At 46.3% G+C, this 15,011-nt stretch overlaps 1 protein-coding gene across 1 annotated transcript; it reads left to right on the top strand.

Moving 5' to 3' along the window:
• The first annotated feature begins 319 nt into the window (after positions 1-319).
• Positions 320-14,682, top strand: TMEM246 (transmembrane protein 246). Its single transcript, XM_003785183.3, has 2 exons — positions 320-567; positions 10,822-14,682. The coding sequence occupies exon 2, from the start codon at positions 10,899-10,901 to the stop codon at positions 12,108-12,110; it is 1,212 nt and encodes a 403-aa protein (XP_003785231.1). The 5' UTR covers positions 320-567; positions 10,822-10,898; the 3' UTR covers positions 12,111-14,682.
• The last annotated feature ends 329 nt before the right edge of the window (positions 14,683-15,011 follow it).

The following is a 15,011-nucleotide window of genomic DNA, read 5'->3' as shown; positions in this document are numbered from 1 at the left end:
CTTGGATCATGCCATATCTTTTTTCTTTTTTTGCTCTTCAGGGATTATTCTCAGTCAATGTGCATTTTTTTTAATACCTTCATATCTACCTCTCTCTCTCTCTCTCTCTCTAAATAGTCTTTGAAAGACCCAGTCAGGACCCCACACCAGCTTTAAATGAAGCGCTTACACGCAGCCAGAGACGTCGGATGAACTACAACCCCGGCTTCTTTCCCGTCACAAAAGAAAGACGCTTTCTGCCTGCACGACTTGGAGGCGACCCCTGCTTTTCCCTGGCTGCCCATCAGTCGGCGCCTTTCGCCGTCCTTTTTTCCCGAGCCCGCTCCGGGGGCCGCGGTCGCTCGGCAGCTCGCGGGTCACATGGCCTGCCCGAGCGAGGGGAGCCCCGCGCCGGAGCTGCGCGGCGGGAGGCGGTGAGGCTCCGGCGCGCGCCCGCACCGCGAGGTGCCAGCTCCTCCCCGGCCCCCGCGATGGCGCCTCGGCCGGGATCAGCCTGCCAGCCAGCCTGGGCGACACGAGAGGCGGCCCCCGGCGTGCGCCGGGGACAGAGCTGACCGCTCCCATCCGGTAGGTTTCCGCTGCGCAGGAGCCGCCCAGCCTTTCTGGCACGGTGGTGGGAGCCCTGGAGAGACACCAGGGCGGGGGGTCGAGGATTATGGGTGGCCGCACCTGGCGCCCAGAGAGCAGCTGCGGGCCGGGGGGACGTGGCGGAGGGCCTGTGCCCAGGTGGGTGCGCTCCGGGCAGGCGGCCTTCGCGGCGGCCGGCCTCTTCCTGCCGGAGGGCTGCGAGGACCCCGAGGGGCGCCCGCGCGGGATGAACGGTGTCGCCGCAGGGGCGCCTCCCCACCCCCCGGCCGCGCCAGCTGCCTCGCGAGGCCGACAGAAAGACGCGAGTGTGGCGCGTGCCAGCCTGGGTGAAAAACCCCACTGAGCCGAAGCGCCCGAGGGCCGGTCACCTAGGCCGCCCGTCCACACCCTGGGCGAGCCGGTGCGCCGAGAGCGCGGCTGCAGCGTGGGTTTTATGTGGGCGATCTCGCAGCCCTGGGGCTGGGCAAGGGCGACCGGGCAGAGGAAGGCGACCCTCCCAGCAGCTGGAAAGACCAGCCGAAGGGAGCCAGGGCAGCTTTGGAGACGGTCAGCCTCGGCCTACAGGTGGGAAAACTGCGGTTTGAGCGCGGCAGGGATTGCCCAAGGTCAGTGGCAGACACTAGATCCAGGGCTTTGGGCTTTCCGCCACCATTCTCCTTCCACGAGGCAAGATTGGATCCTCCCTGGGCGTGTCTCGCCCTCTTTGTGGCCCTTGGCACGAGCTTCGCCACTGCCGCACTGCGCCCGCCGTGTCTTGAGGTGGGAGCTCTTGCAGGGTCGTTGTGACCGGCATCTCATGCACAGCCCACGCTCTCTCCCGGGGACCGCAGGGCGGCTCCAGTGATGATCTCACTATGCAGACCATTAGCAAAAACCTGCAGGTGTGTGTGCACGTGTGTGTGTATTTCCCCAAGAAAAGTAATCCTTGTAAAGGGAATAGCTTTTTTCTGCGTGTGTTCTAGAATTCACGGCGCCACGTACTTTATGAGATGAGAAAACTCTGTGTGTCTGAACATCTAACATTAGTAGAATTATTAGAATTATTTTAACGATAAGCTTATTGCAAAATAGTCAGGAAACTAAAATGTAAATAAGAAAATAAGGATGACTTGAAAGTTCAACTTCTAGGTGTTTGAGATTGTCTACATATCTTACAGTTTTCTCTACAGACACATATTTGAAGTTTTAAATCAATAACTTGGACAGAAAATCGTATTTTAATTTGCATGTCCTTGATTACCTGTAGGAATTAACACTTTTCCTTTGTGTATTAGCCTTTTTGCATTTATGAGGGTGAATTGGCTGCTAATTCTTTTGCCGGTATTGCAAATGGAGTATCTTTCTCTTCTTGATTTTTAAGCACATTTTCTGTTTTTCACATTAAAGTAGTAATCGTCTGTCATATGTTACACCAAAATGAGAATTTCTTGGCAATGCTTACTAGTTCTAATTCCAAATGATCTTTAGATTACTTTGGTCAGTTCTTATTGTGATGGTGGTTATATGGGTGTATAAATTTGACAAAGCTCATTGAAGTACACATTTAATCAGTGCATTTTATTGTATGTAAACCATACCTCATAAAGTTGATTTTTTTAAAGCCGAGAAAGTTATGATGCTGGGTAATGAGAATCTGCCTAATCAGGTGGTAAAACCTATTTAAAGCTTCCATAATTAAAGCAACAAGGTGAGGGCACCACAGCGCACAGATGTCAACATCTACAAATGGGTGCAGATGTGTAATTTGATCCATCATAATCATAGCGGTTTAAATCAGGAATAAAAATTGAACGAACATGGTGCCCCCTCATGTTTACCATCTCTACCTTCTAGTCTGTACCCTTCATCTCTCCTTCACTAAGTTATATTCCACAATAAAAATAAAAGGGTCATAGCTCTTGTTCATTTTTCCTCAACTTACATTCATAAAGTTTGCATTTTCCCTTTCCTTTCGAGACTGTAGCTCAAAAAAATGCTAGGCATTTTTATTTGCCTACAGTTTGCCCGTCTCTCCCTTCCTTCCTCCCTCCTCCATTTTTGTCTCCTCTTTCTCTCTATATATTTTTTCAAAATTGCCTACTTGAGCTGTTATAACAGACTGCCACAGACTAGGTGGTTTAAACAGCAGAAGCATTTGTTTCCCTCAGTTATGGAAGTTGGAAGTTCAAGGTCAGGGTGCCAGCATGGTTGGGTTCTGGTGAGGGCCCTCTTCCTGGTTTACATGGTAGAGAGCAGAGAAAGGAAGTGAACCCTCTCCTGTCTCTTCTCCTAAAGGTCTTAATCCCATCATGGAAGCCGCACACTCATTACCTAGTTGCCTCCCAAAGGCCCCATGTCTGAATACCAGCACCATCAGCCTAGCAGGGAGTAGGATTTTCTTTTTTTACTTTTTTGCAGTTTTTGGCTGGGGCTGGGTTTGAACCTGCCACCTCCAGCATATGAGACTGGTGCCCTATTCCTTTGAGCCACAGGTGCTGCCCAGGGAGTAGGATTTTCTTTTTTTCTTTTCTTTTCTTTTCTTTTTTGGCAGTTTTTTGGCTGCGGCTGGGTTTGAACCCGCCACCTCCAGCATATGGGACTGGCGCCCTACTCCTTTGAGCCACAGGCGCTGCCCAGGAAGTAGGATTTTAACATGAATTTGGGGAGATACAATCATTCAGTCCACAGCAAAAACCTAGCTAAGACTTCTTTTATGTTAGCATAATATATTTAAACCTTTCTCCTCTTTCATGTCTCCATAGCATATCCTTTTATGATTATCTAAGACTGTTCCCTGTTGCTCGGCATTTTGTTTGCCTGCAGTTTGCCCAACCCTCCTTTCCTTCCTCCCCACCCCCGTTCCTCTCCCCTCTTTCTCTCTCTCTCTCTCTCTTTTTCAAACTTGCAGTGACTATTTCTTATCCATCTTTGGTAGCATATGTTGGCATTTCTGCAGGGCTGAGTCTTAGAAGTAAGATTTTTATGTCAAAGGGGGAGCACATAAATAATGTTTATAGGTAACTGCTCTAACACTCCCTACAAAGATTACATCAGTTTATATGGAAGTGCCCAATTGTTGAACTGTGCCACTCTTGAAATCAGTGGGATTTAGAGTATGTTAAATATAGAGAGTACTTTTCAAGAAAGGGACCTCTGCGACTAAGTCTTTCCAGCTGGGAAAATGTTATTCGCCTCTGTTTATTACTGATTTTTTAAATGTCCGTCAGTAGGATTTTGTAGCATGTGTACATATCCCGCATATTTCTTAAATTCATGCCTAGGTATTTTAGTTGTTTATTTTTTTCCATTTTGACTGGGATCTTTTATTCCATTAATTAGTTGGTGATAGATTACATGAAAGCATTTATTATATATATAGTGTGTGTGCAAAAACGACATATGTTTATGTAGTATATGTATTTATATTCTTGCTCTATGTATTATATGTTATTTTTACATATTTTGTTAACAACCATGTTCTGTCTACAAGTCTGTTCCCATTTCTAATGGCTTTTCAACTGATTTTCTTGGGCTCCAAATCTGTGCAGGGGAGACGTGCGTGTTGGTGAGGATATGGGTTCTGGAGCCAATTTGTCTGGGTCACCCAGACAAGTTTGGCCACCCGACTTAAAAGTTTGCTTTGTTAACCTTGAATACAAGTTAATTGTGCCTTAGTTGTTGCTTTTTATTTCCAAGTATAAAATGAGCTTAATTGTAATACTTCCCATAGGCTTTTTGTGAGGATCAATCGCTGGGATGCCTACAACAGTGCCTGGCACATACCTGCTCAGCCACCATCTATAAATAAGTTGGTCCCCGCACATTATGTGATCAGGCTCTTTGACACGCCCAGTTTCATAGCTGAGGAACTGAGACCCATAGAGGTCAAATGACTTTAAATGGCCATTTACTTGCTCAGTAAACTTTGAGTCTTTTGTATGCATAGTTACTGTGCTAAGTCTGTGAGGGATACAGAAGATAATTCAGACTGAGTCTACTAAAAAAAGAGACTTAAAAGTCCCACTGGGATCCAAGTCAAGGGCCATAAATGAAACCATGGAAGGCAGCAGGCATGGTGGAAAAAACATGGGCTTTGAAATTTGTCCTGTATTTGAATTTTCTGCTTTCATCTTGGTAGCATCTATTGTTTTCATCTAAATGGGATTAATTCCATTGCTATTTGAAAGTTGCTATTTTGGTCAGAAGAGACAGACGCAGGGGTCTAGCACAGCACTGGATCTGTTGAGTACTGCCGTAGTAAGTGGTAGCTATAAATAGGGGCAGTGTAAAGGAGAAGGGGACAAATGAATGGCCTGAAGGAAGAGTTCGTGTAAAGGGCCTTCATATTGAGGAAAAAGAGAGAGATTGTTTCTGGTTGGGGACCCCAGGGTTGGCTTTTGGAAGAGGTGCCTTTTGAGCTGATTGTTGATGGTTGAATTAGCCTGTGGGAGAAGGAGAAAGGCATAGAAAGATCTTAGTAGTTGGAACGGAATTGTGAAGAATCATGGCAAAGAATTTTAACTTTATTTGATTGTCACTGAGATATAGGATAGTTTACAGAAAAGGGTTCATGTTCTGACCCATCCTTTTGAGGATCAGACAGAAAACAACTGCATCAAATCCACAGTGTTTTATGTCTGACAAAGGGCTGTCATCATAGCCACTGTCTCTTTCATCATCAGAGTCTGTCGCTACATGAGATACATTTTATTTTCCTATTTTGCAGAGACAAAACTGGCACACAGAAATCAATGACTTCTTTATGCAAATTTACCTAATTAGTGAGTGTTGGGACTAGAATTGGACCCAGATCTTTTGGCTTCTGTCCGTTATTCTGGAGGTCAGAAGCTCAGGTAGGGTCCTTTGTCAGTCAGCTGCCTGGAGGTGAGGAGAAGAGATGGACAGAGGAAAAGAGAGGCATAGTAAGAATGGGGTTAGGAAGTGACCGGATGGAAGTGAGAAGTCAGAACTTACTTTTGGACCCAGGAGCCTCGGAAAGTAGTGGTACCAGTCCCATAGGAGGACAGACTTGGGAAGCGTGGACTTACCTCTGACACTCAGTCTGGTCTGTGCTATGCCTCCCACACCACATGGTTCTTTCTTTCTTTCTTTTTTTTTTTAATATATATATGTGTATATATATAGATATAGATATATATATTTTTTTCAAGACAGTGTCTCACTCTGTTGCCCCAGGCTAGAGTGCCATGACATCAGCCTACCTCATAGGATCCTAAAATTTCTGGGTTCAAGTGATTCTCGTGCCTCAGCCTCCCGAGTAGCTGGGACTGCAGGCACCCACCACAATAACCGGCTAATCTTGCTCATGCTGCTCTCAAAATCCTGAGCTTAGTGGATATTCCCACCTTGGCCCCCCAGCATGCTAGGATTACAGGCCACTGAGCCCAGCCCTCTACACAGTTCCTTTACTTTAATTCTCAGTAGCTGCACGAAAATGTAACTGTCATTGTCACTCCGTTCATTCATCCACACCCTACTTCATGTTCATTTCTCAACATCTTTGTCTTTTACTGTCTTCCCTGAGCCCTACACCAAGACTTGATAACAGGTGGAATTCAATTTAGAGAAAGCTTGTGTTTCATAGTCCGTGTGCGCGGCATAGATAAGTACTCAGTAAAAATAGTTCCATAGAATCGGGGCTGTAATGGCCTGGTTGTCACTCGAGCCAACTCATATGCCAGTCAGGCCACAGTGTTGCTGGAGCATGAGGCTGAGCCTGCAATACCACAGGTGACTGTGGAATTCTGGAAAAAGCAATCAGAAAGGTAATGTAGATAGAGCCCTCCTTCTTCTTTTAGTTTCTTTTCTCCCTCCCCTTTCATTTTCTTTTCTTTCATTCTTTTTTAGCAGATGCCAAATCCAAAGTATAGTCCTCCTCTGTCATACCCCCTCATACTTAGGCTGGGAGTAAAGAACTCTTTTCCCCAGTTGAAAACCCCTGTTTTTACATCCGCATTCCCCTAATGTCAGTTGTCTTAAAACTAGACCAGTAAAGTGAAATAATTTCTAGGTGGCATTATTTTAAAAAGCAAACAAGAATGTACTTTTGTTTTTTTGTTGTTTGGTAATTTGAGACAGAGTCTCACTTTGTCACCCATGATAGAATGCCGTGGCGTCATAACTCACAACCTGGAACTCTCAGGCTCAAGCTGTCCTCTTGCCTCAGCCTACAGAGCCGCTAGGGCTACAGGCCCCCACCACGAGGCCCAGCTATTTTTCTTTTTTTAGAGATGAGGGTCTCATTTTGGCTCAGGCTGGTCTTGAACTCCTGAGCTTGGGCAGTCCTCCCTCCTTCCTTGGCCTTTCAGAGTGCTAGGATTACAGGCATGAGCCATCTCACCTGGCCAAGAATCTACTTTTGATTACTTATGTAACTCTGTGTGGGCAGATATTTGGCCAATCAGTCTTCTAATCATTGAATGAAGGGATCTGCTCCTCTGGCCCACCGTGGTGTAGTAGGTTGCATTATCCTTTAAAATTTTTTCTGCCCCTCACTAAAGAAACGAGTAGTTCCTGAGTCATTGACTTGTCCTTGTGTCTCTTGGTACACTCTTCTTATCACATAATTCTGCTCTGTTGAACTCAAAAGAGTTATTATGTGACTTGCTTTGGCCCAAGAAATGTGGGTGGATTTTGAGTAGCAGCTTTGGGAGCTAGCTTGTGGTTTCTTATCTCTCATTTTTCTCTCTGCCACAAACCCAGCAATGCTCAAGAAAAAAATGCAGTTCCAACTACGCGGGTTCTCAAGTATAGACAATGTGAAACAGAGGTACAGTTTACCTAGAATGCACAAGTAACATGTGCAAGAATTAAAACCTTAATTCTTATAACCTCTGAGATTTTGGAAGCCTGCCCTGATTCATACAGTGTATAATTATGGGGTGGGGGGAGGCTGAGTCTTATGCCCTGGGAGCATTCTAGTAATTTTCCATACTCTGAACAGATTGCTAGATGCTTTCTTTTCTCTGGAGGATTTAGAAATTGGCCTGTTGCCAGTTAAATCCTTTCTCTTGAATCTTCACTTTCCTTTTCTAATGCTCTGTGGGAGGAGCAAATTTCCCTGTCCCACTATTTTGGCCAACGGCACAAACACTTGGGTGCCCTTGGTTTGTGTTCTTATTTGAACATAAACATCCCTGTGTGTTTTGAATTGGCCTCTTCTGCTTTTCTGTGCATCCATGTAGCTGTTTGGTTTGCACCTTGATCTAGAAGAAGGGGCACGCGAAGCAACCTACTGCCAACCTACATTCTGGGGCTGAACCTAACTGAGCCACAGCTATCCACAGACATGTGTGCAAGAAATGTGTGTTGTTATTTTAAGGTATGATGATTTGGGGCTGTTCATCACCCCAGCAAGAGCTGATGGATGTAGGCAGGGCCCTGTGTCCTCTGAACTGATCATCAGAACAGCAGTCCCAGCTGTGTTTTTAAAGTAAGGGACTTTGTGATATACTAGTGATTTTCTTGCCCCCAGTAGGGAAAATTGCCCAGGGTAATAAACATCCTTTGTATGTTAATACTAAGGGCTTCCCAATCGCCTTAGCATACTAAGTAGTAGCACTTACTACATGCCTGGCATTCTCCAAGCTGCCTTCCTCGTCTTGTTGACTCCATTTAGTTCTCTTTTGTAGATGGGTCCATCTCCCTCAGGGAATAGGAAGGGCATGGAGAATACTGTGAGCAGGAAGTCATTTGAATGCCTTTTTCCCAAGGCCAGTGTGCAAAGACTGTGAACTCAGCCCAGTTCCAGTACTTGGCTCCCCGTAGTAATAATGTGGAGCTGGAGAGGCCACATTGATGTGCATGATTTATTAACTCCATTGGCCTGAGCATTCAGAGGGAGATGCAGCCAGCCACTCATAGCCTAGAAGTTACCACCCAGCATGCCTGGAGTTGTATACTGTTCAAAGCTCTCTTTGCCTTTTTCTTTCTTTGAGCGCTGTCCAGATCTCTTACGAGTACTGGGATAGTCTATCTCACCTCTGGGGTCCCTTAGTACAATCTGCTTCTGTTGCTGAAATGGAATTTATTTCTCTATTATTACTTCCTTAAATTACCATATTATTGTAGTATAGATTTTTGGTATTCTATACAATTGTAGAGGGCAGGATAGGCAAACTGCTGTAATTAACTAGTCCAAAAATCATTAGTGCCTAGACACAGTGCTTTAAGTATTGCTCACAACAAAGTCCACTCGTCCACTCTAGGTCAGTAGGATACTGTGAGGTGGGCTGTAGGAGGGGCCTGTTATTCCATGCGATTCCATTCAGAGACCCTGGCTCTTGCCATCTAGTGGTGGTTCCACCCTCCTCTAGATCCACCAAGGCTCTCCATTCAGCTGGCAGATGGGGGAGGAGAAAATTAGGATGGCACATCCGTTCTCAACCACCTTGGCCCAGATGTCACACCTGTCAGTTTGTTGACAAGCCTGTCACATCGCCCCACCTGGAAGGAGGCAGGTGAGCAAAGGTGACCCTGTGTGCCCATGGGAAAACATGGCCCTGGGGACACTGGCTGACTCTGCTCCACAGCAGCCGTGTATGCTGCCTGGGTAGTCCTTCCTTCATCATAACTCACAAGCCACATAGTTTTCTTCCAAATGTGCACAGCCTGATTATATTATGCTTCTAAGGTAAGAGGTTTACTTTTTGTACTGCAGGCACCATTTAATTTTGCATGGCCCTTACTCCTTTTATACTGGCCTTATATTTTGTTTCTTAACACAAGTCTGTTTTCCATCTGTACGTAAGACCTACTCACTCCTAAAATACTGTTTTGAGTTGAACATGTGGATATATTTTATGGCATTTTCATTCTGCATTATTTTACTCCCTAACACACCTAATATTTGCAAATAATTCTATGAAGCAGGTTTTATTATTTTTCCATTTTGGAGCTGAGGAATCTAACATGTGGAGACATGAAGTGACTTCCCATCAAGTGAGAGGCAGAGCTGGGATTCGCACCAACATGTGCCTGCACCTTAGGCTGCTCTCTGAACCTTCCCATCACAAAGCATGCCTTTCTAGACTAGATGGGGGGAAGCTGCCTCTTCTATCTTCACTTCTGGCTACCCCTCCTCTCTCTCCTTGAAAAGCTACTCCCAGACCTTCCCCCAAATGTTCCCTCCCCACCCACGGTCTGGGGCTCTAGAATGTGCTTGCATCTGAGAGATACTTTCTCACACTGGTTCTCATGAAGGTTCTATAAAAACAAACAGAACCATCAGGATTAAATTAACATGCAATTTAGAGTAGAGTTGCATGAGAGCAGAGAACTATGAATAGAAGATGACATTAAATAGCAAAGACATTTCTGGGAACCCTAAGTATTCCTTTTCTTATTTGGTACATGTGGAAGACAGTTTTTGTTAACAGAAGTTACTATGCATAGTTGACAAACAAGTATTTACTGTACTTATGCTGGAGCTTGCTCTAAAAGTGTGTGCTTCTTTCGTGGCAAGTTTGTTGTGTCTGTTTTGAGAACCCATGTCTTTATGACTGGTGAATAGAATAATGATCGTACCAGCCTACTGGTGGTTTTCTGGTACATTGTACAACCTGTCAAAGCATCTTTGGGTGTGGAGACCTGTTTGACTGCATTGAGAACTTGTTACTCATAGAAATAATACAAGCATCCCAGAGATCATTAGCAGATACAACCAAAGAACAATTAACTGCAGAAAATAAAATCTCTAGTATCAGCTGGGAACATGGCTCACACCTGTAATCCCAGTGCTTTGGGAGGCCACGGGCAGGAGGAGGCCAACTGCAACAAAAAATAGCCAGGGTTTGTGGCGGTTGCTTTGCAGTCCTAGCTACTTGGGAAGCTAAGGCAAGAGAATCGCTCAAGCCCAAGAGTGTGAGGTTGCTGTGAGCTGTGATGCCACGGCACTCTACCCAGGGTGACAAAGTGACACTCTGTCTCAAAAAAAAAAAAATTAACTGAGTACGATGGCATATACCTATAGTCCAGTTACTCGGGAGGCTGATGCAGGGATCTCTTGAGCCCAGGAGTTGGAGGCTGTAGGGAGCTATGATCACACCACTGTGTTACAGCCTAGGTGAGAAAACAAGACCCTGTCTCTAAAATAAAAAAAATCAAAAAGAAAAGAAAAAGTCTCCACTAGATATACAGCCTTGACTTAGAATTCCTGGTTCGATATAAACAGAGTTCAGTCCTTGAAGTTTTGGAAGTTAACCCTACCTTTCCCAACTTCCTCTCTCACTTTAGCTTTTACTTCCGATGATTCTGCCCTGAGCTCCAGGATGATTTGTTCTTGGGACCAGACGTGACCAGAAGTTACCCTCATGAGCCCTTCAACCTCTCCAGCTGCCATGCTCCTCCGGAGGCTGAGACGACTCTCCTGGGGCAGCACTGCTGTCCAGCTATTCATCCTAACGGTGGTGACGTTCGGCCTGCTGGCACCCTTGGCCTGTCACCGGCTTCTGCACTCTTACTTCTATCTGCGCCACTGGCATCTGAACCAGATGAGCCAAGAGTTCCTGCAGCAAAGCCTGAAGGAGGGCGAGGCTGCTCTCCACTACTTCGAGGAGCTGCCTTCTGCCAACGGCTCAGTGCCCATCGTCTGGCAGGCCACCCCCCGGCCCTGGCTGGTGATCACCATCATCACTGTGGACAGGCAGCCCGGCTTCCACTATGTCTTACAGGTGGTGTCTCAGTTCCACCGGCTTCTTCAGCAGTGCGGCCCCCAGTGTGAGGGCCACCAGCTCTTCCTGTGCAACGTGGAGCGGAGTGTGAGCCATTTGGATGCCAAGCTGCTCTCCAAGTATGTCCCCGTGGCCAACCGCTACGAGGGCACTGAGGATGATTATGGCGATGACCCCTCAACCAACTCTTTTGAGAAAGAGAAGCAGGACTATGTCTACTGCCTGGAGTCATCCCTGCAGACCTACAACCCGGACTATGTTCTGATGGTGGAAGATGACGCTGTTCCAGAAGAGCAGATCTTCCCGGTCTTGGAGCACCTCCTGCGGGCTCGCTTCTCTGAGCCCCACCTCAGAGATGCCCTTTATCTAAAGCTCTATCACCCTGAGAGGCTCCAGCACTACATCAACCCAGAGCCCATGCGGATCCTGGAGTGGGTCGGTGTGGGCATGCTGCTGGGGCCCTTGCTCACCTGGATCTATATGAGGTTTGCAAGCCGCCCGGGGTTTAGCTGGTCCGTCATGCTCTTCTTCTCTCTGTACAGCATGGGCCTGGTGGAGCTGGTGGGTCGGCACTATTTTCTAGAACTGCGGCGGCTGAGTCCTTCTCTGTACAGTGTGGTCCCGGCCTCTGAGTGTTGCACGCCAGCCATGCTCTTCCCTGCCCCTGCGGCCCGCCGAACTCTCACTTACCTGTCCCAGGTGTACTGCCACAAAGGCTTTGGCAAGGACATGGCGCTGTACTCGCTGCTGAGGGCCAAGGGAGAGCGAGCCTACGTGGTGGAGCCCAACCTCGTGAAACACATCGGGCTCTTCTCCAGCCTCCGGTACAACTTTCATCCCAGTCTACTGTAGGGTGCCAAGAAAAGCCTTTCGGAAGTTGGCCACTTCTTGGAGATTCAAATATCGAGCTCTTTACTGAGACATGGTTGCTTGCAGATATTTTGTTGTTTACTGTTGCTAGGGATAGAGGCACCGGGACAGCTGAGGAATATCTGTGAATCAAGAGCCTTGGCTTTGATAACTGGCAGGAGCGGTGGTTCACCACAGATCCGGACCTCTCTCCCTCCACACAGCCACACTGCCTCATGCAGTCCGACCCGCTCATCAAGGGTGCACTTAAATACCAGTTGTTTTTGAGCTCTGCTTTGTGATAGAGCTTGTGACTGCCAAAAATCTTGTGTATACTGATAATGATTGTTTTAGGATTTTAAGGGTAGGATTTGGTGAAAGATGAAGTCCCTTGACTTGATTTCTCATTGGGTATGAGAATGGATGTGTGTTTAGAATATATGCCAAATAAGGCAGTATCACATGGGTAGGTTCCATTTGTTTCTTTTACATGGTATAATAATAATAAAAAAAAAATGATAAAAGCCATGCCCTTCCCTGCATCTTAGAGGCAGGTGATCTGGCTTTTTTGTGACCTGGCATCTTTTCCCTGTATATCTGTAGTGCACTGATTACGGACATTGTTAGAACTATAGGACACAGCATGATCTGGAAGGGCCTTCTGGATCATCAAAGTTAGATTGCTTATGTTCAGTCGTGATTCAATAGTGAATATTTCTATCATATTATGATTCTTTGAAAACTGGACATTTCAGAATGGTATAGAATGGGTGAGCTCTTTGCCTGTATCATATCCTTTTCCTTAACCCTGCTGGTTGACCATTCACCCTCATTTCTTTTTCTTCTTGGAAGCATGATGTTATAAAAGAAAAAGTATGGACTGGAGTCAGAAGACCTGGAGTTTTCTTTCAGATCTCTGCCATATCCTAATGATGTGACCTTGAGCAAGTCACATAACCATCCTGGGTCTCAGTAAAGCGAGACCAGTAATACCTACCTGTTCAGTTGCCTTCAGGACTAAGTGGCAGTCTGTATGTACAACACCTAGCAAGTGCCTCATTGATAGAGGACACTGGCAAATGTTTATTTCTCTCACTGGATAAGTATATATAATGCCAGTATATTTTGGATAAGGAGAACAGTGATGTTTAAAGTATGAAATAGGGCATAGGACTGCCACCTATGTAACCAAACACTACTGGCACAAAGGCTGACTTTTCATTGTGACTTTTGAAGGATGTGTGGTTCAGCTTTCGTCCAGCCCCACCTCCAAGAAAGCCAACAAAAGAATTATTTATTCAAACTGGAAATGACCTGAGACTTCTCCTGAGCTTATTCTGAGACTGGCATCTGAAATTATTTTTCCCCAAACTTATAAATATCTCATCAAACAACTAGCCAGCAAGTCCCTGTATGAGAATGATGATTAGAACAGAGGGTTCAAGCAGTTGTCAGGTTTGTTTCCGTGCCCCAGTTGGCTTTTAAATTCCTGCAGTGAGCTCCCATTTTGAGGTGGGTTTAAGAACCCTGAGGGAGTAGGTGGGGCTTGATCACCACCCTCTACGATGAGCCCATTGAGACCCAGAGATGGCAAACAGCTTCTCCAGGTTCACACAGCTGAGCAGCAGCAGAGCCAAGACGGGAGCGTAGCTCTTCTGACTTCCAGCCCCCGGACTTTTTTTCTTAACTGCATTCGTTTTATAAATATCTATGTGGTCAGAGTCTCTTTTGTAAAACCTGATTGTAACCTGGACTAAATAATGTCTCTGTAAGTTAAGATGGCAGAAACCCATTGTCATGTTAGTGTTGGGGAACAAACAGATATAAATATGTGTTGCTGTTGCGTGACCCCCGGCAGTTATGTGCAAAGTGATCAGAGCTGCTAGATGACTGATTATGATGTGCAGATTCTCCTCTGTCCGTCCTCTTCTCCAGTAACCTGTTCTAAGTCGAACCACACCCAGCTGGGAACTCATCAGAGTTTGTCGCGTTAATGATCTCCTTATGAAAGTGTTTTGCCCGGTGACAGGAGAGCCACTCTAATCTAACCAGGCCCAAGATAGGGAATCACTGCTGATGTACATTTCTGCTGTTTGTAATTCAGCTGTCGGCTGCATGCAGATGTCCCCTCCCCTGCCGAGGCCATCCCTCCATGTCCAGTTTCTACACACCGAGACGAGATGTCTCCCCTGGTGATCTTCACTAGGGCTGCCAGTCTGGGATGTTTTCGGCAGACCAGGCTCCCTGCTGCCCTTTTCTCCCCCACCAACTTCTGGATCCTCCTCCATGTTGTCCCTTATTAGTCTCATTTTTGTGTATTGTCCTTCCCTGGGGCAGCTGACAGCTTTATCCCCAGAGCTGAAGTCTCTCATTGAGTCCTGAGCAAGGAGTTAGAGGAGAACTAAGATACCCTTCCCTCACCACAGGACACAGGTTACCAGGAGAGTGAGGTCTCTAACAGTCTCGGTCACCTTTCAGAGTTTAAATTATAATCAGGCCTAAGATGCTCCCTCTTGTGACTGAGTGTATTTTCATATAGACATGTCAGTAAAAATAAAAGTACCCACTTCGTTGAGGCTTCCTGAGAAGACTTTTCTCCTTCTTGCTCTTTTCCATGAATGGATTTTTCTGGCATGGCAAATAGTCTGGGCTGTCCTCTCCTCTTCCCTGACTCCAAAGTTGAGGACTCCCAATGTAGCCATTCAAAGTAGGGACTGCTGACTGTACAAGCAACCATGGCCCCACATTGTAGCAGTGCCAGCGTCTATCTTTTTCTGAACAAAACCAAATTGGGGCCCACCTCTACTGCCCAGACCATCCCATCTCACTCCAGCATAAACTCGATACAGTACGGGGATCATTTCTTCACTGTTTCCTGCCTCTTGGCCTAAAAGTCCTAGAGTA

The sequence above is a fragment of the Otolemur garnettii genome, unplaced genomic scaffold, assembly GCF_000181295.1.
Source record: "Otolemur garnettii isolate 467f Iridium unplaced genomic scaffold, OtoGar3 scaffold00014, whole genome shotgun sequence".
NCBI classification, from domain to species: Eukaryota; Metazoa; Chordata; class Mammalia; order Primates; family Galagidae; genus Otolemur; species Otolemur garnettii.
This window is presented reverse-complemented; position numbering and strand designations above follow the sequence as displayed.

Excerpts from the sequence above, each read along its gene's own strand:
- TMEM246 (XM_003785183.3), top strand. The coding sequence starts at position 10,899 with ATGAGCCCTTCAACCTCTCCAGCTGCCATGCTCCTCCGGAGGCTGAGA.